General features: G+C 50.5%; 1 protein-coding gene across 1 annotated transcript in view; it reads right to left on the bottom strand.

Annotated features, from left to right (window-relative positions):
* ACAP3 (ArfGAP with coiled-coil, ankyrin repeat and PH domains 3) overlaps positions 1–25,923 on the bottom strand; it is a 158,851-nt gene that overhangs the window by 48,832 nt on the left and 84,096 nt on the right. The window contains exons 5-9 of the mRNA XM_074933909.1: positions 16,219–16,277; positions 9,775–9,958; positions 5,181–5,225; positions 3,875–3,970; positions 3,015–3,089 (exon numbers count right to left, since the gene is read on the bottom strand). Of these exons, the coding sequence (XP_074790010.1) occupies positions 3,015–3,089; positions 3,875–3,970; positions 5,181–5,225; positions 9,775–9,958; positions 16,219–16,277 (459 nt within the window). The remainder of the gene's footprint in view (positions 1–3,014; positions 3,090–3,874; positions 3,971–5,180; positions 5,226–9,774; positions 9,959–16,218; positions 16,278–25,923) is intronic.

A 25,923-nucleotide genomic window follows, 5' to 3' on the forward strand; every position in this document is an offset into this window, starting at 1 on the left:
CAGCGGCCGCTGTGCAGACGACCGAACTGCCCTCTCCTCTCCCAGCCTGTCAATCCACTTCCTCGCTCATGAGGATGAAATCAATATTGGGCTTTGCCTGGGTCTCAGCTGGGCATTTCCTTTCAGACATCCACAGGACGTGCAAGCTAAGCAACCTACTTAGGCCCCAGGGAGGAGATTTAAGCAGACTCCACTGACCTCCCGCCGCAACTCAGCAAGAGTCTTAGTGTTAATATTGCATGGGAAACTGCAGCTTTGTTGTATGAAAAGATCCTAGGGTGTTTCTACAAGGATCCTGTAGCCCTGCTAGCTGGGGATGGGCCCAAACTCCATATCTGCCCTGTTTCTCATGCTCCCGGCACTGAGATACTTTTGACACAGGTGGCATAATTGTTTCTGAAGCCATGCCCCGTAGGACTGTGGTCTTAGCATATCTTAGAAGCTAAAGAAGGATCATCTGAGGTGGTTGTCCAAGGAAAACACAGGAAGTGGTGTTGGTAATTCACTCTTCCCTTTTCATCAGTACTGAACCACTTCTCCCACGGAGATCTAAGGGGATCCACACTGCGTGACATGGGCTGTTGATTCAGCCATAGGCATTCTTTCCTTTGGCTTGTTAGTAGATGAAGGGATGTCAACTTACTCATCATCGATATCGCTTTTGTTATGTGAATTTTTTTTCTTTTCCATCGGGAAAAATGGTTCATATAACTGGTTGTGCGAAAGACTGGTGGCCGTAAAATCAAGGTTCTACTGGAGCACCAAAATTTTCCCCAAAATATTCTCCTCTTACTGGTGAAGTTACCCACCCCGCAGCTGCCTTCTTGATGGAGAAGGAAAAAAATCTGGTTTGGGGCTCATTAGAGAGGAGGTTTCCTTTAAGTAATAATGGTCAAGGCACAGGGCATATTCCAGGGGTTAGTAACTGGCTGGTTTACAGAATGGGAGTGTTTAGAGCCAGAGGAATCAGGAGACTTGATAGCCTGGGAAGTATCTCTCCATTTTTCACTCAGGAGCACCACGGGCCATGGTCACTATTGCGATTATAAACCAGGCAGGAGACAATCAAGTGGAAACACTATTAACAATCTCTTTGTTACGGGCAAACAACAAGCAGACAGGGGAAAAATTATTTGTGAATAAATCATGGTGAAAAAGAAATCAGACCTCATTTATTTGATGGATATTCTCTGACCACCTAAAGAGCAGGCAAAATTTATTTATGAATAAGTGATTCGACAAGGAAGGGATAAAATTCCTCAGATAAACTCTTGGGGGCTGATTCTCAAGGCTTCTCTAACGGCCCCGAAGTTCAGATTACAGGGATGTGAACTGCTGCGCACACCAAAGGGCTACACTGTAACTCCCCTCCACCGCCGTAGATGCTGCTAGTGTGAACTAAAAGGTACCAAGTTCATGTTAACATAGGGCCAGCCCGAGTCCAGACGTATACACAGATATATTTATGGCTATAGTGCGAGCCCACGACTGGAGACCGGGGCTCTGAGACTCGCTCTGGGTTTCTGCTTGCCATGAAGATGCACCCTCAATGCTTGACCTTGGGGAAGTCACTTCACCTCTCTGTATTTCAGTTTACCTAGCTTCAGCATTGGCTGACTAGTACTGATGTATCAGAGAGGCTTTGTCAGGCATAACTGATTTATATTTGTGAAGCCGTTGGAGAGCCTCAGACGGAGGGTGCTAGGAAAGGGCAGAACATGACTCTTCAAAGAAGAAAGAGGATCCTTCCTTATATCTAATAATGTCCATGCCGAAGGGACATCCATCCATCCCCATATGTACGCCTCGGTCTGCTCATCTAACCATACCCAGACATTATCTATCTATCTATCTATCTAATCATGTAGCGAAAGGCAGTTTGGTCTCTTCACCACCTGTACCTGTCTATTGGACCTCAGTTTAAATAGCTTTGCTCTGCCGCTTTGGGGAGGGATGCAGAGATCTCTAATCAGAAAGCAGGCAGGGCCTCTTGTACCCTGGTAGCTGGGAATTCGTTCTGTGGGAGGGAAGTGAGATATGGGGAAGAGAGGTGCATTTCCCTCCTCTTCTCCCTCACAACCCATTAACCTAACTGGGGGGGGTAGGGGGATCTCCATGTGAATGAAGAAATGGCCCTTTAGCCAGCCCAGCCCCCAGGGAGCAAATGGCTCCATCCATCCCTCCATCTGCTGGCGGAGTTAAAAGGGGGCGCTGACCATCTGGTGGAGCTGGGGCAGTCAGGCGTGCTGGAGAAAGGTGGAGGGGAAGCCGGCCGGACAGATGTGAGAGCAGACAGACAAATTTCGGGAGGGATGTGCTGCCACCATGGCAGCTGCAGACGCTGGGGCTCGCCAGACGCTTTGTCCGGCTTGTGAGTGCAGGATGGGGAGAAGGGAAAAGAGAGGGAATGGATGAGACGAGGGAGGGAGAATGGGAGAGCTGCTGGGCTGCTCTAACTGCTCGCCAAGCCAAACCTGGCTTCCCAGAGCGATATCCCGGCCTTACACGACACTGTTTTTATGTGTGGACTCATGACAATAACATGCTCCAGGAATGGTTCCCTGTGCGCGAGAACCTCAAAGTGCTTCACAGACATTAACCAATTAAGCCTCACAACCACCTAGGGAGGTAGAGAAGCATCACACGCAGGGGGAAACCGAGGTAGGTGAAATATTTGCCCTGGGGTAGAGTGGGCCCAGAACCCAGGAGTCCTGACTGCTGATCACTTCAGCTCCAAACACTAGATGGCACTCCCATTCTGTAAACCAGAATAGTGCTAGCTGGGAAGGGACCCCCCTGCAGCTGCATCCAAACCCAGCTCTGGCACAGGACGGCAGAAAGGTTTAACTGCCGCATGGTGTGTAACCCAGCTGCAGGGCCATTACACTCCCATCGCTAGCTTCTCCCGCAGCAGTCCCCTTGCTGGGAGGCTGAGGTGCCACTAACCACTCAGCTCTCCGTGCTGACGGAGAGTGATGTCCTCTCATGCCAGCCTGCAGCCCCCTGGGACTCACCCTCTGCTGTATCAGTGCATGCTTGTGCTCCATCTCCCTCTTCTCCACGGCCGAGTCGATCACCAGCTGGTCTAGCTGAAGACAGGGAGGAGAAAACCGGAAGGAAAATTCAGTGAGATGGTTCCCATTACCGGGCCCCCAGCCATCTCTCCCACTTCCCCTCCTCTGGGCTCACGCCAGTCTTGCCAGTGGCCTACGTCCTGGGGAGGGACGTGAGTTTCCCCGGGTCCAGTGAGGCTGCGTTTGGGTGGGTGCTGTGGGCTGGTGCAGCAGTTAACTTTCCACCCCGGGACCTCCTCCCAGGACATGGGATTTGGGGTGATGCTCTGTCACCGCCCTGGTTACAGGGAGCTCCTTAGACCAAAGCACAAAGATTATCCTGAAGCACATCACTATGAGCTTTCACGCTCCTGTCTGCACCACCTGGGCATGCCCACCACCCTGTGAACTCCCAACTCCTTCCCCAGCATGCACTGGGCTCAGTATAAGACCAGGGCTAGAATCTGATCAGGAATCTGGAGGGAACGTCTCCAGCCCAGGCCCTAAACTTTGGCAAGAAAGATGCAATACAAAAACAAAAACAAAAACAAAAAAACAACCAGGATGCCTTGTGCCTGGGAAGGCGGCCCAGTCCCAGATGGACCATAGGGGATTTTGCTTGGTCCAGTGAGCAGGAGATGCCCAGAAAGAGCCAACTTGTCTAATTACGGCTGAGCTCCCAAATCCCCATGCCGGCCATGTTCCTGGCAAAGACAGGTTTCCGAGCATTTCCGTCTCGATGCTCAAGGCTTTCATGGTGAAGGGATCACCACAGGGAAATGGCAAACTGAACCAATCACCCCCTCGCCCCAATCCCTCACCTCGGTGGCTAGCTTCTTCATGTAGGGATCAAGTTCATGAAGGAGGCTGTAGCCCTGCTGGAAAAAGGTGTACTGGGCATGCATGAAGGACAGCATCTGGGGATGGGAAACAAGGCACACGGTCAGAACAGGAGCAGAGCCATGGGGAGGGGAGGAGAGGGGAGATTATGCAGGGCACCCTCTCGCCCCAGTAGAATATCAGCCTCAGTGCTGGTCTAGGAAAACAGCCTGAGCAGACACAATCCTCTCTAAAAGAGCTCTCTCGGAGCCCCTCCCTCTGCCAGGGCCAAACGAATCCCCCGTGTCACTCCAATGCCTTCTGTCGGGTGACACCCGGGATAACGCTAGCCTGCGGGAGCTCTCCTACATGCTGATGATGGCGAAGGAGCGACCCACCTCATAGAACTACATGGAACTACAGCTCTTGTGACTGACCAGGCCCTGGGTTGGGACTCAGGAGATCTAGGTTCTATTCCTGGCTCTGTCACCAGCTCCCTGCGTGACCCTGGACAAGTCACTTGATCTCTCTCCGCCTCTGTAAAATGGGAATAAGAATATGGCACTGCCTCTACGGGGTGCTCTGAGGCCACACGCACCATCTGTGAGGTGCTCAGACGTTATGGGGATGGTGGCCATATATGTACCAAGGTAGAGTATATCATTTCTAGACCATGCATATCTCCTTCTCAGGCTCAGCTACATCACCTCTCTCTGCAGACATCAACACATCCTCTTTTTCCACCTTCTCGCTCTTCCTCTGTGCCCTCTCTCTCTCACCATTCCTCCTCCCTCTAATCTTACTAAGCTTGCAGGTATCCCCCCCCATCCCGCCCCACATAGTGACAATGGTGCCTTTTCCACAGTGTCACTGTCACTCCTCTCTGACAGCCCTCGCCCTTCCAGAGCGCCGAGGGATTTTTTTTGTTTCTTTGTGGTGCGCTATTGTGCCAGAACCCTGCAGCCCACATCGGCCTTCCTGCCTGTGTCACACACGATCTCAGTGCCGGGGGCGCGTGTGGACGTGTATCTGCCTGGGCGAAACGGAGCGTGCAACGCTACTGAAAGAACAGGAGGACTTGTGGCACCTTAGAGACGAACAAATTTATTTGAGCATAAGCTTCCGTGATGCATTCCGATGAAGTGAGCTGTAGCCCACGAAAGCTTATGCTCAAATAAATGTGTTCGTCTCTCAGGTGCCACAAGTCCTCCTGTTCCTTTTTGCGAATACAGACTAACACGGCTGCTCCTCTGAAACAGTCTACTGAGTCACCAGGGGACAGCAGGGGAAACTGAACGGCATCCTTACCGCATCCAGTATTTCAAACTTCTTCTTGGCCTGGAGGACATTGATCTGTGAGGGAATCAAGACAAGAGACTCAGCTGCAGCAGCCCATGGGCTAGACTTAGCAAGCCGCACCCACTGCAACAACCCTAAGCAGGTAGCGGTACTTGGCGTCTGACTGGCCCACTCGGAGATGTAGAGATTTCTGGGTAAAAATTAAAGTCCCTGGGTCAAATTTTCAGACTTAGGCTCCTAAGGGACATAGGTGCATTTGAAGATGCTGCCCCCTTTGTGTTACTGCAGATCACCGGAATAGCTAGGCTGGCCCCAGGAGACTAATCAATACTTGGTGCCTGTGATGTCGATGCACATTTAACATCTGGTGGGCTACTGCTTTGCTTCCTCCTAGCTGCTAGATCGAGTGGTGTCAGTACAATCTGTGTTGGCTCAGGGCTACGCGTTCGCCATAGCTCAGCTGGCCACGTAATCCGCACCCACGGTACCTGAGCACGGGGACCTTGTTCCTAAAATAACCCATTGTCATTTACAAAGGAAACCAGTTCCATGACTTTGGCGCTCAGGAAAGGCATCAGTTGCCTGACAGCCCTGGAAACCGAAGTTATCCTCAGAGCACCGGCAGCTGCTGTGCAAACTTCCACTGCGTGGCCCCCAGTCTGCCTCTGATCTCCTGTGGTCTGTGGTCACTTCTAAGGATGAAAGAAGGGGCCTTCAGTCACACACTCAGTCCTTAGTCTAGCGCCATATTTCCGTGGTCAGAGAAGCACGACGGCACCATCTAGTGAGGCTGAAATGTACTCTGCGGCTGTCATAACACCTCTCTGCAAAACACAGTCGGTGTTGGTGCTAAAGCGCCTCCGTTCTGGTGCTCCTTCAGCAGGTGCTGAGCAGTGCGGTTCAAAAGCACGTTCCAACATCTCTCAGCCTGCTACGTGCAACTTTGACCAGGCAAATCCCAGCTTGAATCCCCATTATAAAAGACAGGGCATGATGCAGCAGATTCCTGTGCTGTCCTTTTATTTCTGGAGACCTGCCATATGTCACCAATACAGAGAGTTTGGTGGGCTCTCATCTTAACCCCTAATTAATTGAATCGCAAAATCACAGCACCTTTTGAAGCAACCAGCAGCTTTTGCCCAAGAAAGGCACAAGGACCAGAATAGTAGAGGACGCTTGGTGAATTGGCTGCCAGGTACACTGTAAGAGCCATAAATCCACCCTAGCATCTGTGTCTAGGTCCATTAGTGAGCACTAGTGGTTCATGAGATAACAGATGCCAAAATCAGGTGGGCGAGACTGCTGCAAAGCGGTTTGGTTGGTGAACCAGTGCAAACGCTCTCAGGACCAGTACATTCTTGTCAGCTCTGGTCATGGACCACAGGTCAGGAGATGAAAAATGCTTCTGAGATTTATAAAACATTAAAGGGAAATGAAAAGTAAGAGGCTGCAGAAGAGATGGTGACGCCTTAAAAATAAAAAATGAATCGTGTGCAGTTACATAATACCTTTCCCATGGATCCCATCTGGGAAGCCTTACAAGTGCTGTAATTAGCACTAGAGAGACTGTCAAATGTAGCAGAAGATTTCTATGGGGCTTCAGCTGTCGGTGTCACGAACAATATGTTACCATGACAGCTGCAAAACAGGTCCCGGTGTGTCAGTATCTCATTTATAAATGTGGCACCAATTAGCTCCAGCCATGCTCCACTTGGAGTAGCTGAGACGAGAGTGGAGCGAAAGTTACAGGCAAACGCTTTCCTGGATCAGGAACCGAGGGCTCGATTCTCGCCCATGTCTGAGCTCTGCTGGGCACGGGGGATGGAGTGTGTCTGCGTTTGGCAGAACCTGCCTCCCAATTCCTCCTCAGCCATGTCCCATCTTCTGCTACAGCTATCCAGAGGGCTTTATACCAGCGAGTATCATGTAGAGGAACTCGACTCAGACACATCCCAAGCCTGCCCCACAACCTTCCCCCTCCTCCCTTCCACAGCCAGGATGGGGATAGGGGATGGATGGGAGCCAAATCGGGGGCGGGGTGGTTCCACTCCACCAGGGGAACTCCATGGCCATTTACAATCAGAATCTGGCCTCTATGCACCACCTGAGGAATGCAAAGGTGCCAGATCACACTGGAGAACCTGGCCCTGAATTGCAATTCTCTGGGTCTGAGCCCCTTTTGGACTCATTTTTGTGTGTGCAAATATTCATAAAAGCAAAGTTCCTTCATGCAAATTTTGGGCCTGTGGCCAAAGTCTGTTTTGTGATAAATGGAAATAGTTTCGGGTGGAAGCGGGAGGGGCAGGCTTCCTGCTTTTCCCAGGCTGTTGGTCCAGGAAATGAGCGCTGTGTCTTTGCAGCTATGGTCTGGTGCTAGCAGAAGTGCCAAGCCGTAAGGATTAAGACATGTCAGTCGTGGCCTTGCTAGGACTGTTTCCTGGCATCTGCATGAGGCCAAAAGGTATCTTTTTTCCAGATCTCTTTCTCCCACCATGGAGGCTTCTGTTAATTGTTTGGTCTCATCTAGACATTCCAATAAATAAACCAAACCAGCCACTAGATGGCACGCCTAGGCCACACAAATGCATACTGGTAAAAACAAATTAATCTGGCAGTTAAAAATACCCAGTTACTTCAAGTAACTGATTCATGCAATCAATTTTGGGGGCGGGGGGGGGGGAGTGAGGGGGAGGGACTTTGGCAGATTTGCACAGTAGTTAACTAATTTAACTCCAACTTTCCTTGATCATCTCACTGACAGATATTTGGCTGCTGTGATAAATCAGAGAGCTGAGAGGCTGGAATCTGCTTTTCCCCAAGGCACATTGCATCCTTGGGCAAGGTGAGAGGCACATTAGCCAAAAAAGGCTGAGCCAGATTCTGCATTGCAGGCCAACCCCTTTACATCCTCTGAGCAGGACTCCTCTTGTTTCCGAGACCTTTGAAATAGGGAAGGGGAATTGTCGGAAGGGGACAGAGATTGGTAAAACAGCCGCACTTAGGGTGCAGATTGAAGTTATGTCAAGGGCCCCAGCATGTCCATATAAAGAAATAAAATGCTAACCCTGTCCCATCTCTAATGTTGCTGAGCCTAAAGAGATGCAAAGGGATCCTGCCCCAGTTCCTCTGTCTGTGTCTTTTGGGGCACATGGCTTTAGATCGGTCCCCCCCCCCACCCCCTGCAGGGCTAGCAGAGAAATCCCACTGGATCGGCCTATGGCATTAGTGGTGTTTTCTACCTTCGTCAGCATTGGATATTGGCCTAGAACACAGGATCTTCTTTCCCTAGTGACCTTGCCAGCAACCGCAGCTGGATTTCTCTCTAAATCCCAGAAGCCGAAGAGCTACAATCCCTCAAGGTTAGCAAATTTACAAATTAAAGGGACAGCATCCCCTTTCCACCCACTGCTGATTCTCAGCAATCAGTAGGATGCGACACCATAGACTATCTCATGATAAGACAGAAGGTGCTGGCAGATGGTCCCAATTTGGTGCTGCAGGGAATGAGGGCTAGTGGAGTGACACATGGATCAATATTTGCACTGAATTTGTTCAGTTATTAAACCCATTGCCTGGAAGGAGGAACCTGAAGTCAGCTGATCAAATCTGCAAACGATACAAAAGAAGCTTTGGCGGTGGGCAAGGGGTAATTATAGGGGCAAAAACTATGTTCCTTGAGGAGACTGTAATGCTAAAAGGAGCTTCAATCAAGGGAATTAGTTTAAGTTTTCTTTATGAAAAATGATTGTGACATTTCCCGTTTCAGCTAGGGTGCGGTTTTTCAAGCAATGTGTATACACACATGTGTGTGCATGCACAAATATATACGCAAACACGCACACATGTGCCCAGAGGTTTTCTTTAAGGAAACTCTCTGTAGGAGGAATGGGCTGTGACTCACAATCAGAACATAGGGGAGAAAAGCACTCAGAGGCATTATCTCTCTTTCTTACTTTGGCTAATTGCACAATGCCATCTTGTAAGCCCTGCTGGAGAGATCTGCAGATCAGAGAGGCAGAGACTTCTGAGAGAAACCGGCTCTCCCTTAGGCCTTGTCTATCCTGGGAATTTGCCAAGCAATCAATGCCAGTTATAGAGATAGCAGCCCCACCAATACGTGTACACCTGTGGACCTTACCCCACCTTCAAGCAGGGGTAAAGTAAGCATTTGATATGGACAGGCTGGAGTATGCCAAGTAAAGGGTGGTCAGAGCAGACTTGGGATTTAGGGCAAACTGTGGCTTTCCTGTTTATCCTTGGGGTTGCAGCAGCCCGGCTACCTCGTGGCTGAAATTGGGGCAAACTCTCAGTACAGATATGGCCTTTCATTCCAGGTCTGCTCCAAACACCTTTGACTGGGTCTCGCCAGATCATGCACTGGCTTTTAAAAACTTCCCAGGGATTCTCTTTGAGGCAGCAGGTTAAGTGCTGGATAATTTCACAATCAGATGCCTTTTAAAATCCAAATGTCAGATCCTCCTTTCTCACCTCCACCCACCCAGTGGTTCCTCTACTCTTGGCTGATGGATAATCAGCATTTATCCTGAGCTCGCCTGATTCTATGACAGGAAGACTGGATGGAGCTGGTGGGCCAGAACCTCACCTGTAACACATAGTCCAGGGCCAGGTGTCGGAAGCACTTCCTGGTGATGGTCAAAGTGCCCGTCGCTTCCTCCACCTCGTGGGGCTTGTGCCGCGGGGCCTGCGCATTCTTCACCAGAGAGATCTCCATGTCCTCGCGCACCTTGTCAAACTGTTTCTTCGTCTCCTTGAACTTCCGGACATCACTGGAACCCAAAGGGGAAGAAATGGTGGAAACCACCATTACAGGGCAGGCAGGACCACAAGGGAATCAGCATTGGAATGCAGCAGGGATCCCGGTGGTGTATGATCTCTCTCATGGCCAGACCCTGACCTCACACCGTACTCAGTGACCCCACTCAGCTCTGACAAATCTGGGGCTGGAAGGAATTTTCCCCCAGCTCAGATTGGCAGGGATCTTGGGGCAAGGGGAGGGGAGGGTTGCCTTCCTCTTTCGCATGGGGCCTGGTTTGCCTTCTAGGATTATCTGGGTATCTCTTCTAATGAATTCCTTGGCACTGCAGGGGGTCTCGGGTATTTGTGGCACCTCGGTCTCTTCTGTTCTGTGCCTGTGCCCCACAGTTTAGTCTCCTGAGGACTGAAATGTCGTGGTCTAACTAAAGTCTTTGCGCTTCATTTAGGAGTATCTGGATGAAATGTAATGGCCCGTGATAGACAGGAGGTCTCACTCATGGTCCCATCTGGCCTTAAAGTTCCATGAAACAATGAATCAGAATCAGAATCTGACCCAAAGCATCTCCCTCTGGATGCAGAGACTAACACTGCGCTGTCCCTTCAAAGCAGTTAGAGGCGTCACCAAGGTCAATACCCAGCAACCCGCACAACCCTAATGATGCTCTCCAGCTGCCTTGCAACGAGACTGGGATGTTTCATAACAGGCACTATAAGAAACAGTCAAATTATATGTCACCAAAAATACTGTACTGGAGCCATGAAAATACCACAAATCAGCCAGTTCTCATGTTTAAAATTCACTGCCCAGCCAAGTGCACTTTGCCCATATGCATGTCTCTTCTGACCTGCCTGCCAGTTGGGTTTGGTGATCTGAAGTGTTAAAATTAGAAGTTTTATTTTTCCCCCCAGACTTTTTTGAACTCTTGTAACCAGCACGTTTATTTCTTTAGTGTGCCAGATGAGAGATATTGGATCCATAAAGTGAACTTTATGAATCATTAGTAGCCTCTACAGACCTCAACTGACTCTGGGGCCCCACTGGGGCAGGTGCTGTACAAACACAGAGTAAGAGACAGACCCTTTCCTGTAAAGCTTACCAGAGAGATAAAGGGTGGAGAGGAAACAAAGTGACTCACCCAAGGTCACACAGCAAATCAGTGGCAGAGCCAGTAATTAAAACCCAGGTTTTCTAAGTTCCAGTCCAATACCCTTTGTCCTGGACCACCCTGCCTCCTGTTGGGCACAGGGCAAGCTCACTACCTTGTGTTCAAGTACTTCCGTGTTCTCACACATCTCAGGTATGGCATTACCCAGCATGGTCCACGTTGAAATGCTGGCTTTTTTACAATAATTACACCACATTAGATGCTTACACAAAATGCATTTGTGTTTCAATGCTCTGCAAACACAGGAATCACTTTACCCATCGCTGGAATGCAGACACTTCTGGGTTGGAAAACGGCTCCTGTTCCACACTGCTCAGCCGCACAACTCTTTAGGGCAGGAGGTGAAGGAAAATACTATAACCAGCGGAAACTACCCTGATATGGATTTTGATTCCTGCCAAAAATACCAAGGGGCCTTAAAAACACCTTCAACTTGAAATCTAGTCAATTAAATACAAATAGCTGCATAATAACTGCCCCTGCCCCTGCAGCCCCACCCCCACCCCAACAACCTTTATAAGCTTTTCCTAATTCTCGAAAAGTTTTCACCGCCCTGTTGCTTTAAGAAAGACAGACATAGAAACCAGGAGAAACGGACTCTGCATATACAGGGGAAACATGGGAGTCTCCTCGAGACTGGAGCTACCGTCTGAGGCAGATCAGAAGCGCCAGCAGCATAAATCTCGCAGCAGCCGCATGTCCGCTGTTAATCAAGTAACCCACAGCGGCATCTCTTGTTCAGGGCACCACAGACTGCTCAGCTGGCCTGAGCAGCCACTCACTTGTTCGCAGAAACCAAACCGACCCGTGAGGTCATGGTCCTCTTCGAACTCGAAGGACGAACAACAGGCCCTCAGCTTCACTCCTCTCTGCCCCTCACGCTGGAAGGGCTCACTATGACACCCACGCACGAACATGGCCTGCTCCCGTTCCCTCTCGCTCTGTGACCCAGAAACACACCCACACACGCTCATCTGCTGAATTTCAATTTCACAAACTTCACCGTGAAAACAATCCCTTCCTGAGCTTAAAAATGTCCCCTCGGCCTCTATTATTATCCCTGCTGGGCCCTGGCCAGTGGGCTCGGTGTGGCCAAGTGGCACGGGCTCTCACCAGCCCAACAGCTGGCGTCAGGCTTTCTACCCAGCTATTATTATGGCTGCCAACAAGCTCCCTCCTGAGCCAATGCTAAAAATGAATGGCGTGGCTTCCCCTCCCGCCAGGATGCTTAGCAAAGGAGAGAGGGAGGGGAGTATGGCTGCTGTCTCTTTACCCCACCCTCAGCCCAGCTGCACAGGTAATAAGCCACATGGACTCTAAGGTTCCAGCCACAGACTTCCAAGAGACCCGGCAGAGAGTGGAGGAGGTGGACCCATTTGACACAAGAGGCCCAGCTGTGTGGCAGCCGGAGAAGGGTTGCTGGCATTGCACGGAGCGGGGCATGGCAGGAGAGGAAGCATTTCTCGGGGCTTTCTGAGTTGGGGATGGGGAAATCAGGCGATTTTTCCTAATTTGCAGCAAGGGTGTCACCTGCCAGGCAACCCATAGCTGGCGTTGCAAAGAGCTATTGGCCCTTCAGCGTCTATGCGCATTAGAAACGGGTAGGAGTCCATGGGAGGGCATGCAGGAGGGGCAGGCTGGAGCCTACAGCCTGTAGGTAATCAAGGAAGCCTTGCCTTGCCCCACCCCACCCCAGGACTGGGCTATTTAAAGAGGAACAGGAAGCAGAGCAGCAGAAGCTCTGCAAGCTGCAATGGGCAGTGGTGTCTTGCTCAGGTTGCAGAAAACCAGCCAGAGACGTGCTTTGGTGGACTTGAAGTTGGGGAGCTCTGAACCAGGGTCCTGATGAACTGTCTATTGTCATTGCTCCTGTCCTGAAACCTTATTAAAAGGGGACATGCTCTTTGGTGAGTGTGTGTTGGCTTCTCCTTGACCCAGGCTGTTAAAGCGAATTTATTGGTGCCCCAACTGGGGGGGAATTAAGATGTGGCACACCCTCAGCACCACACCAGGCAGGCAAGGGGGTGGGTGGGGATGGCCCAAGCCTTTACAGAGAAGTGGAACTGGAGATGGTCTTTCAGCTGGAGAGCTCGCAGATGGCTGGTGTTTTTCCCTCTCATTTACCTACAAGAAACCCCTGATTCTCCTGCCAACCCTGTCTCGGGACAATATTTCTGTTCAGCTGAGGCTTCTTGCAACCCCTGACTACTTAACAGTGTGCCCCTTCCACGGCTTCCTTCCCAGCATCTGTCAGATTACGCACGAGGCTGGATCCACTCAGTTCCTGCTGGGAGGCGAGTGATGAGGAGAGAAGAGTGAAATTTCTGGCCCGCAGAGCCAAAATATTAGGTTGGGGATGGTGGAGGGCCACAGAAGGTCATTCCCTTTCCTAGTACATCACAAGGCTTCTGACAAACAAAGCTCCCACTTAGCAAGGACTCTCTGGGGGAGGTGGTGTGCAGAGAGCTGAGCCAGGCTGAGGTTTAGGTGACGGGACTGAAAGTATTTCGCCTCTCAGTATACGGCTGCACCGCAGCTGGAGCGAGCCTTCCAGCCCATGGACACGCTCTAGCTCTGCTTGAGCTAGTGTGCTAAAATTGGCAGTGTGGACATTGCAGCCTGGGCTCACCACCCAAGTATGGATCCAGGGCAGTGGGCCGGAGCATACTCACATAACACAATGTCATAGAAATCAGGGTTGGAAGGGACCTCAGGAGGTCATCTAGTCCAACCCCCTGCTCAAAGCAGGACCAATCCCCAATTTTTGCCCCAGATCCCTAAATGGCCCCCTCAAGGATTGAACTCACAACCCTGGGTTTAGCAATCCAGTGCTCACACCACTTAGCTATCCCTCCCCCCCACAGAGGGATATGTCCACACGGCTATTTTTAGCTCTGCTTGAGCTGGCCTGTGTCTGTCTACCTGGGTTAGGAGGCAGGTTCCCTGCTGCAATGTAAACATGCCCTAGGTCAGTGGTTCTCAGCCAGGGGTATGTGCACCCCTGGGGGTATGCAGAGGTCTTCCTGGGGGTGCATCAACTCATCTAGATATTTGCCTAGTTCAGTGTTTCTGAACCCAGGCGTCACGGGACAGGTTTAGGGGGGTTGCAAGGGCCAGCAGGACTGAACTCTCCTCTCATCCCAAGGGCTTGGCCCCTCCACGTGGAGACGGAGGCACATGAGTGGGGCAGGACTTGCCCTGGCACTGTGCATATTGGGCCTGACCCCGAGATAAACAGAGGCCTTCAGGCTCCATGGCTGTCAAGCCAGCACTGAGTGCAATCACACAGCAATGTCAAGGGGTGAGAAGGGCTAGCTGCAGGATGTGTTTAAAACTATACATGGCATAGCTGCTGTTGCTTCCTTTTCACAGCCAGGAAACTGCCGACGTGGTCCTGGGGGGAGGTCTTTAAAATGATCCCAACTGCAGAACCAATTTCAAATAAACAATAGCAATTTGAAGATCAAAGCGCCGAAGCCTGTGACAGTGGGGGTCTGATGGGCGCGATAAAGGGAGAATAAAACGCAAATACACTGACGCGGCGACAGCCCCAAAATGAAGGTGAAATTCCCCCTTCCGGCTGCCAGGATTTAAGCAGATTAAATCTGAGCTCATCAGAGAAATGATTAGACAGAGATGGGGGGAGTGCTTCAGGAGGGGGGTAACTGTGCGTCCCCCCACCACCCAACCATCCACAGCTGCTGATGGATTCGCACTCAATTACCCGTTCCCATGGAAACAAGCTCCCGCTTAGCTGAAGGCCGCCATTGCCTCGCTGACCTATATTCAGCTGATTTGGGATCTCACGCTGCACTTGGTACCTGCCCACAGGCTGCGCGGGCACTCAGAGGAGGGGGTGAGGACAGCCTACACGGGCAGAAGAGATGCTGTTTCCCCCACCCAAGGGAAAGAGCAGGTTGAAATAGACTTGAGCTAAGTTGCAGGCCCTCCACATCCTGATGATTCCTAGCCCTGATTCTCCTCTACTTTGCACCTGCTGTGTGGCCGAACTACAACATATCCTCTGTCACACACACACACGTGTGTGTGTTTTACATCCGCTTTGCACGGGTGTAAAGGAACGAGGCAGTCGGGCCTCTGACTGACGAGTAAGAACAGCTGGCCATGTGGCATCAGGGCAGGGGAAGGGGTTACGTTCCATTTTATAAGGACCGGGGGATGGCTGACTCCAAATCTTACCCAGCTGGGGGCTAGGAGACAGGCGTGGATTCGACGGTGCCAGTGTCCTCACGAGATTTCAGATGGTGGTGGTGCAATGATTGCATGACTGGCTGATCTCTCCCATGAGAAGCCTGCTTCCTCCGCAGGCAGATAGTGCCCGTCCCCCCTACCTGCAAAGTTTATGTGCCACAGACGTCTACAGGCTCCGTTTACTGCCTCGGACACACCAAAGGTGTCCTGGGAGGTGGGGATTGATTTTGGAGGATACGGGTCCCTGTGAGAAGCTTAGAATTTAATGAGGCAGCAGGATTCTGAAGTGAAGCCCTTGGGGGAAGTGCCTGCATGGATTTTGGCAGACAGCTGGGCACTGATCTATGCTTTAAAAGCCATATCAATGTAGATGACGGACTAAGCAAATTCTGCACCTCATCCAGTCGGGGTGGCAGCAGTGACCAAACCAGGCTTGGCTCAAAGGGCTTCCTACCAGGGGTGGTGTTGGACCCATGCTGCACAGATCTGGACTTTTGGGGGGTGTTTGAGCTGGGGGGGTCAGTGTGCCCCAGTATGGTGATAGGAGTCAGCTCGTAAAGTGTGGATCTGGAACTGAACTTTCACACAGTTTGGGGATGCTCAGATCTACGGTTTTGTTTCACGTCCAGCTTGACATTTTAAACTCAGCGGGGCCTGGCTTGCACCCAGAACTAGGAGCCTCCCCCATGACAGCACAACAGCAGCAGAGGTCACCCCATCCCACGGCACAAATTGGATTCATGGTTCCCTTCCCTTGGATGTGTCCTTCACTCCAATCAGAGCCTTGACTATATACATAGCCAGTGCATTGCAATCCTGTTTTCACCACAGGCACAAGAGGGTCCGTAGTTCATCAGGGAGCCCCAGCTGGGACCCAATCAACTAGTACTCACTCTTTCACAAAGTTGTGCAGCTGTTGCCGGACCGACCTCTGGGCTTGGTCAAAAAGGATCTAAGATAAAAGGAAAAAATAACAAGAAAAGATGAAAACGTGAAACTTTCCCCAAGGTGAGGCAGAAGTGCAGCGCTGGGAGGGTTACCTGGCCTGGCCTGACAACGTCATACTTTACAAAGCTATGGGGAAGATCTGAGCTTGACTCCTCTTGGAATCCAGGCTGAGCCCAAAGGCTTAGGGGTCTTCTCCATCCTATGGGGGAGGGGGGTTTGATTCCCAGCCCTGCTCCACTGACCCGGTGCTCCACGCAAGGGATCTGTGCACACTTCCCACCCTAAGAACAACGCAGAGGTGGCTGGCACAGGAGCGAGTGCTTTACAGCGACGGATGCTAATGTGGGATGCGAGAACACGTCCTTCCCAAAGCTGTCTGGCTGACTCCCCTGTTTATCCCCAGGTTCTGGATGTCCAGTGTAACCTTTGGGGAAGCAGGGTTGCACTCCGCAGACACACGTCTATGTCTCCATCAGACCCTGTGCTGCCGTGCCTGGGTACAGTGAGATGGGTCGGGTGGCATCCTCACCAGAAAAGACAACAGGGCTGACCATGAACATGGAAATAGATTTTAGATTAAGACAGTTATTTAACTTCCAGGGATCCGAAGGGGGTGGGGGGAGGGGGCATTACTCCCGTGGACTGGCCAAGTGCCCATTACTTGGTGCTACCACAATCAGTTCTGGTTTACATCATACTTTTTTGCCACCCATTCAGTGCTCCCGTCACCATAAAAGGCTCCTGGATGGGAGCTCCTGTGATCCACAGAGGGTCATTACAAGCTCCCAAAAGAGCGTGCCTTAGCATGCAAACACCCATGGCTCCCCGTCATTTGCAGAGAGGATGCACTTGTAACAGCATGTGCCTCACTAGCTTGTATTTCCGACTGCGCCTCTCCCGTTTGTCGAGTTCCTCGCTGTGTCAGCAGGGAGCACTGTCCCCTCAAACTGCACCCAGTGGTTTGGATTTCAGCAACGGGATATGGGTCTGTGAAGTAAGGCACATGCAGTAAGCCACATGTCACCCCTCGCTTCTTCTTTAGGCACAAGCCCACTGTGCTAGCCAGGAGAGAGCCCCTAGAAGCAGCATAGCCACAATTCTAGAAGGAGAAAGGAAGAACTTGCTCCTGTCAATCATTTAAACCTCACTTCCCCACACTGGTCCCAGGCCCCTATCCACTTTACCAGTGTCTGCTACACACCCATAATATCTCTTGTGCATCCAAAATCTCCCCTCCTTGTTCTGAAAGGCATCTGGTCTCTTTTCTCCAAGCGATACTGTCCCAGCAGGGCGAGGTCTGCCTGTCTGCTCCCCCGGCCCCATGGAAACACTGCCGTCATGATGAATAGGCCTTTGCATTTCAGACATGCCTTTCGATGATGCAGCACTTTGACTAATTGAGGCCAGATGGACAGAGGCTCCCTAGTGACACCCAGAGGCCCTGCAGATGTGGAGACGGGCAGGGCTTGCAGAGTGGAGATGGGCTCAACAGCAAATGATCCCCTGATATGGCATTGTTCATTGGTTCTTGCCAGGACCCTGGCTCTCCCCCTTCCAAACCATGCCCACTCTGGGAATCTGCACACAGAGGAAAGCTTGTTTCACTTACTGTCTGCACTACCACCCAGAGGCCTGGATCCTGACCTGGGAGAGACCCACTCTATGGCAAAGAGGGAATTCAGTATCTACGTCCCATTCAGCCCTTGGACTTTCTGCTGACCCTGCCAATTGTGGAGGTGGTTTTTATGCCAGGGACATCTGTGCCCTGGGAACTGGGCTGAGACCCACCAAACTCGTGCCATGCCATTTGCCATCAGCCCACTGATCCTGTGCCTGAGTCTTTCCAGATGTGGTTACCTATGGCCCTTCTCTATGATGTGGAGCTAACTGTAAGACACCTTGCAGAGAGCTGCCATTGAGGAGAAGTGAGGCAAGGGCCCCACTTCAAGCCTCCTGACTTCAACCTGCCTGGTGAACAGACCCAGAGCACATCAATGTCTCTTTGTTTCTTGTGATCAGCCTCTGTCTGTATCCATGTGCTGCCTTTTGCGTTATCCTTAGATTGTCAACTCTTTGGGGCAGGAGTTGTCTTTCCGTTCTGTGTTTGTACAGCGCCTAGCACGATAGGGGCCTGGTCCATGACTGGGAGCCAAGATGCTACTGCCATACTAACCATAAATGGACTGGGAACCCTCTGGTCCTATCTTTACTTTCTGCCCTAAGCTGCTGATTCACCCCCTGTTCCTGGAAGCATACGGGCCGTTCATGCTTATTTCCTTCTGAGGATGCAGTCTCCAGAAGCTGCATTTTAAATACTTTCCTTTGGCCGTGTAAGTGATTTCCAAAAGATCCAGACTGTTTTCACTGGGGGCTGATTCAGCCCCAAGAGTAAGTTCAGAGGAATGTTCTCAGCCATTGCCTATGTGAAGCTCTCACAAGGCTCTGGCAAGGCAGCTGGCTCGGGCTAATCATGTTCTTAACCCACCGCTTGTAAAAGCACCTTTTCCCGGTTTGGTTTGGTTTTCTGCCCCTTGCGGCCGCCCTGCCCACCTGGGTTTCTAACATGATGCTCCGGGGCATCATATCCTGGCCATTTCTCCCTTCCTTATCAGATGGCCTTTCACACCTTGCTGTACAAATCACCAGAAGAACTGGTAGGGCAGATGCGACGGGCTGGTCTCACTCAGGGACCCAGCTTTGAGAGGATGGAGCAGTTCTCCTAACATAGCCACATTCACACCAAACACAGATGGCACTGCAGAAGGTGGCAGCTTGGTTGGAGGACAAGATCATGGTCCTTAGGGATCTAACCGCCCACGCTGATATGCCTCCATCCCTCAGAAATGCCACTTCAAAGCCTAGCCGGGGAGCTGAGGGGGCACACTTCCATCCTTTTTAGGCAAATAAATTGAGTTCAGTACAGTTTAGTGCTTGGGAGATTTATAGATTTATAGATTTAGTGCTTGGGAGATTTATATGGGACCTTCAGAAAGCCCATGACAGGTGCCCAGATGAATACCTATGCAAATGGATAGAACTCAGGACCTATCAACCCTGAGTCACCCTGAAAGATCCCCTGAAGCTCTCTGCAAACTGTTTGGGATGAGTGATGCTACCTACATGAAAATAATAATACACAAGACAATAATACCTCCCTCTTAGCAGCTTTCAATCTGAAAGTGCTTTGCAGTGGAGGTCAGTATCATTATCCCCATATTATAGATGGGGAGACGGAGGCACAGAGAGATGATGTGACTTGCCCATGGTCACCCAGCAGCAGAGCCAGCATTTGAACCCAGGTGTCCTGAGTACCTGCCCAGTGTCCTATCTCAGAGGCTATACTGAGTCAAGTAACGGCCTGTAAAAGCTCTGCAAAGGGCCAGTTAGAGATGAAGGGAGGGTGTGTGTTTCAAAAGTGTCTACGGGGTTTAGGAACATACGGCTCTATTTTTTCCAGCAGGATTTGTGCTCCTAAGTCCCTTTGTCTGTCTGTGAAAACCAGACACAACACTGCACCAACACTGATAGGTTCGCTTAAGGGAATTGTTTTTACCATGTCAGCCCATTGAAATGAAATTTGAATTCATTACACTAAACAGTATTAGACTCACAAACCCGTATCTCCAAAGTTTTGGTTGGATACATGCAGCACAGGGACTGTGGAAGCAATAGCAGCCGTTTCCAACATCTAGCTGTCTGTCTATTTCTCTCCCTCCCTCCCTATAATACTAAGATGGGGAATGACGGCCAGGGCACTGGAGGAGACGTCCCTGACACTTTTTGACAGTGCTGTGGGACTTCCCTGGAAGCTGCCAATGACAGGTAGAGGTGATCACGGTGGAACATCTCCACGGCAGCTCAGGTGCCCATTGGGAGTGAAGTGAATTTTGCCCATGACTACGGTGTGGCCTGCTACTGTAAGGCCTAAAGCATTGCGGGTGATAGATTTCAGCAGCAGCGTTGGCTGGATCCTCAAATACATTCGTTATGCAGACGACTGCAGCCAAGGACAAAGCGAGAGGAATGTAGAGTCTAGCTGAATACAAACGGTCAAGAATGGCCTCTAAATATGAACAGATTCAAACGAGGGCGGGGGGACCCAGACCACCCAGCTCACCAATGTAAATTATTTGCTGCTTTTGGCATCGGTCTGCCCTCTTGGAACACTCTCCAAAAGCCACTGGTCTACAACTTTTTCCATGAAGCTGCTCCCCGAGTGATGTTTACAAGTTGACCATGCCTCCTTAGGCTTCTAATGCTGTCCAGGGGAAGGCAAAGAGCAACAAAGCCATCTGGTTTCCACCTGCACCCACATCTGGAGCTTTTCCATTATTGGCTTCCACCATGAGGACATGTTTGCTTAAGTCAAGGGAAGGGAAAGCCACTTCATTCGGCTGGCCACCGGCAGCCTGGAGGGACAAGGGGCTCGAGTTCCAGGACAGGGGCAGATTTGAGTGGACAGCATCAAGGATGGAGGGATGGAGCTTCTCAGACTGATGAACAGGACTAACACCTGGGCAGGGCATTAAAAGAAGCAAGCGTGTGTCTAACGAGGGTTACTCAGGGCAGATCTACACTTAAAAGTGCTGCACTGGCACAGCTGCATTGCTGTCGCACTTTAATGAAGACACTCTAAGCCAATGGGAGAGAGCTTCTCCCATCGGCATAGCTCATCCACCTCGGCAAGAGGCCGCAGCTCTCCCACCGACGCAGCGCTGTCGACACTGGCGCTCAGTCCAGTATCACTACGTTGCTCAGGGGGATGGACTATTCACACCCGAGAATGACGTATACCAAAGTAATTTTGTAGTGTAGACCAGGGCTTAGAGCTCAGGCCAACAGAATGGGAGCCTAAACTGTCCTCACCGTTTTGGTGCGGGTGTCCTGCCCCTGCGTTTAGGTGGTGACTAGGATTGCTGTGCACACTGACGCCTGGTTAGGGAGATGGCCTCTGCCACTGGGAAGAGAAATGTCCTTCTGCTGTCATGGCATCACTCCAGGATGGATTCTGGGAAATGGATGCTTGCAGTGATCACCCAAGAGAACAGCCCAGGTGTATGTGGGGAGGGGGGAGAGTGGGGGTCTTTTCTTTTTTATATATATATATAATTTTAATCCAAGATTAACACTTTTCATGGGTGGGTTTAAGTGGAAATAACGTCAGGCCGGCATAATGCAACGGGCACCCTCCAAGCACCCACACCCACCTCTGCTCAGACCTTCACTCCTGACCTGCCACCTGCCCCCTCCCACCCACTATTCCAGTCCTGAGCCCCTCACAGCCCTGCCAATGCCCCTCACTCCTGACCTGCAGCCATGCCTGATATTCCTGGCCTGAGCAGAGACTGCCAGTTGTTTCGGTGGGTTTGTGATGTGGACTGACCACTAAACCCTTTTCTAATTAAGACGGGGGTTTGCACCCTGAGCTCAGATGATGAGAAAGTCTGTGCGGAGAAAACCTCTACTTTCAACCTTCTCCGTGGGACACCTGATGATAGATGGGCATTTCAAGCCTGCCAAATCTCAGCTGAGCAACAAGAGATGCCTGCTTTGATACCAGCTCTGCTCTTTTATTAATTTTGCCAGCTGAGACCATCTGCCAGAAGCTTTCTAAATGGCTCCTCCATTTAATTTTCAAAATCAAATAAATAGATTCAATCAAAAGGGGTTTTATGAGCTTGATTTTTAAATACGGAATTGTTCCCTGCCTCGTTCCAGCTTCCCCCGGCGTGCTTGGAACGCATCCTTTGGGCTAAGATTTTCCAGACTCTGTGTCACCCGCCCTTTCTCCTAGCCACTGGGATTTCAGCCTGACTCACGTGCTCTAGTGCTGCGTGACAAGGATCAGCAAGAGAAGGGGAAGGGGAGCGAATATGTTTCTTACACTCCAGGGGTAGATCCTAAATATCACAAAATGGACTAACATAGGCAGTGTTCTTTGTATGCTACATAAATGCAAATTGTATTGAAATGAACAAGCCCCATGAACCTGGGGTGAAATCCTCCACTGGCGTCAATGGGAGTTTTGTCATTTACTTCAATGCGGCCAGGATTTCACCCTGGAAGCAGCAAGAATGGATCAGCAAACACAGAATGCATGGTTATTTGGAGGCCTACAGCCTCCATAGAGAGGGTCCCTGTTGCTAAGATATTGCCCCGCCAGTACATTAGCTGGAAGGATTGTTCTGTACCAAGAAAGGGAAACTAACACTGATTTCTAGGCAAGGCAGAAGTTAAGCAGAAATAAGTGTCTGCCAATCACTCAAGAGAATCACTCCGCTTATCCCTAAAATGCAGCCACTTCTGGGGTGGGACACTATAGCTATTTAAGAGCACATAGTAACACTGCACTACCTATATGACAGGAACTGAAAGGTACTGCATCTAACAGAAGAGACAGCGATATTTATGGAGGCACAATGCAATATCTGAGTAGGAATTTGGCCAGTGCATTGGGCTGAGCATCCCTGATCAAAGTGTCCTGGGATCTTTAGTGCCCAAAAGCGATCCAAAGTTTCGTTTTATGTTCTATCGAAAAGACGGCACCTCCTACAGCACAGCACGTCCCGGGCCTCAGCCAGCTCCCACTGGAGTCAACAGAAAGATTCAGTGGGAATTGGAATAGATGCCCTACCAATCTGGAGATTAATCCATGCTACTCTGTCAAGGTAACTGCCACATTTTCCAAAAGAATGACCCACTCTGAGATCTAAGAATTATTCCACAGGCCAGAGCTAGGACTGGAGTTAGCTCGGCGGAGGTTGTTCCTGGCATCCAAACCTCTTCCCTTCACACATGCACTGCGCGACTGCTGGCTTAGTGGTATCTGATTTCTCCACGCTGAGCAAGGGTGTGGCCGTGGAAAGAGCACGCAAATACGACTGAGGCTGTTCCAACAAAGAAACAAGTTTAGATAATTACAACATATGGGGCATCTTTCCCTGGTGTCAGACTCTTCCCGCAGTTTACTTCCTAGCTATTCAAGTTTCTGGCAATAGAACCTAACAAGCCATCTGACAGGAGGAGTCTCTCATCTGACCCAGATGGAGTTTCTGGGCTACAGTGACTCCAACCTGGTGTTTAAAGAATACTGTTCACTGGAGTGACAGGATGTACCAAGCATTCACTGCCCCTTGCCGGAGGCCCCACCACCTTGACACACCTCGCCCTAAGAAGGTGGATAGGAAGAGCAGCAAATTCAGACATCCAGAGGTCGCCTAGAGAGAGACCTCTCATGATCAACTGCAGGCAGAACCAACAAGAGTTAGTCTTCTGGCACCTAGAAGGGCCTGGAGCAGGCAGAGGCCAATGAGAGCCCAGCAGGCCAGATAAAAAGGGCTGGCTATTTTCACTAGAGCCCAGTTGTGGGGGAAGCCAGAACAGGGAGGAGGGCTCTCTTTGCCATAACCCAAGTAACCTAACCAAGTCAGGGGCCTACCCTTGACAACACCAGCCTTGTGTTCTGTTAACCCCGAAAGGGAACCAGACTGAGAGCTGACCTAGTCAGGAGGCTAGCCCATAGAAGGGGCAGACCATTGCTGAATCAGGACACAAAGGGGCACTAGAGAAGAACCCCAGTAGTGCCATGTGTTGAGAGATGGGGGCACGCTAGTAGTGAGTGCATGCTACAACCCGTGGTGGGAGAAGTGGGATGACCGAGCCTGCCTTCCTAGCAAAGGGGAGAAGGGAATAGACATCTTGCACAACAACAGCAGGCCCAGGCTGAGGCCCAGTAACTGTTCCTGGAGGGGCAACAAGAAGTTGAGCAAGCCACCTAGTGAGCTGCTTCATCTACAGTGAGTGACTGGTGGTACGCCCCATCACAATGGGAAAATCTCCCCAGCTGCTTTTCAGCAAGGTCCTTCTCATTCAAGCTGTGTTACAAGGAGGGGAAGAGACTTATTCCAGGCCAGTGAGCTAGCAGGGATTACACATAGAGTTTGGCTGAAAGAAGAACCAAGCAGATCGTACATCCAAAACGTGAAGGGCACCTAAAACTTGAAAAAGTCCAGATCAGATGCTTCAGCCCCTCACACATTATTACCACTGCGTCTGCATTTCTGGCTTCCAGCTGGCATTGCAAAGAGAAGTTCCTGTAATACTTTAAAAGCCTCTCAGGTTATTCACCCAGGAGTAGGAAGTACCTAAACACGACAAGGAAACTTGTTCTCAGCCCCAAGTGATTCAAGAAGTTCACAGAAAAAATCCAGATCTGTGGGGATATCTCTGAACCCAACCACCAACCTTTTGGTGGTTCACTACACTAATGAGAACCTGGAATTTCCCTGGGTTCTGAGCATTTGCTCTAACTGGTCGATCTAGGTCCTGATTTTGGTGGGGCTGTATCATAGCCTACAGGACATTAAATTATCCCAAAGTATTTGGGGGAGGGGAGGCTGGTGAAATGTCATTGCGAGGTGACATGATGACACCAATGTCATGATATGGTGACACTAATCCTACTGGACTCACTTTGTCAGCTGGCAATTCTGCATCCATTTAAATGTTTCCCACTAGAGCAGCCTGATGCGTCTGGCACATCACCATGTGCGGTAGGAAGCTACTCATAGCCCCACCAGCTCTGTGGGGAGCAAGCAGCTTGGAGGAATTCTCCTTTTTCATCCTTTAGATATTTCTCTCTCTTTGCCTTAAACACAACACAATCAGCCCCAAGACATCTGGCATCTGCCTCACTGACTCCTCACAGCTTGGGTGGCTTTTTCCTTGACAGCAGGAAATGCTTCTCAGCCCTTTCAGTGAAGCTACATCGTCTCTGAAGGCGGCGGCTGCTGCTAGATACCGTGACGTAGCCACAGCAGCTAGGGATGGACCGGACGGTTTAAGGCCGGATGGGGATAAGGCACAGAGTAGCACTGACTGTGCTGGTTGGAACCGTGCTGGAGAGCACCTACAATGTCACAACTTCGGAGTCTGAAAACAGCCTGGGGCTGCTAAAGGGCCATACATGGGCTTTATGGGCTCCACCCGAATAACTGTATTGCCCCCGCATTTTCACGTGCATGCTTTTTCCTTCTTATCTCAGTGATTCCTGATAGATGAGGTAGCTAGAGGGGAACATTCAGGGGGTGGATAGACGGACACATAGAGAGACATGGAGATGGATGGATGGATGGATACAAAGACAGAAAAGCGGGGGCACGCGGGGAATAAACCTCGTGGGAAATTTTCTGCATTTTGATTTTGTCAATGAAATTTCTCAACAAAAAAACCAGGATGAACTTTCCATAAAAAAATCCTTGAAACATACATCCTGTTTTTCCACCCGTTCTGATACATGGATAAATCAGATCGAGAGAGAGAGATGGATTATTTATTTTTTCATATGTATAATAGGATTTTTGGAGCACTCCGATAGATCAGCAGACCCCATTCAGCCCAGTCAGCCCTACTGTGGCACCCCCTTGATGTCTCCCTGACATTTATTTCCTCTCAGGGGTCCTGATGACATGAGTTTTGCTCTTGGGCTTTGAGTCCTGGCTGGAAATTCCCTGTGTGGATGGATAGCTCTGTATTACTAGGTCGTGTCTCTGTTACCCTTTGCGTGCCCAACAAATCTTGCAGTAAGTATCTACCCAAAGGACTGGCTGGAATTGATTACTAGCCAGGTTGACCTGTAGCTTCAAGCCTGA

This window comes from Natator depressus, chromosome 18, assembly GCF_965152275.1.
Source record: "Natator depressus isolate rNatDep1 chromosome 18, rNatDep2.hap1, whole genome shotgun sequence".
NCBI classification, from domain to species: Eukaryota; Metazoa; Chordata; order Testudines; family Cheloniidae; genus Natator; species Natator depressus.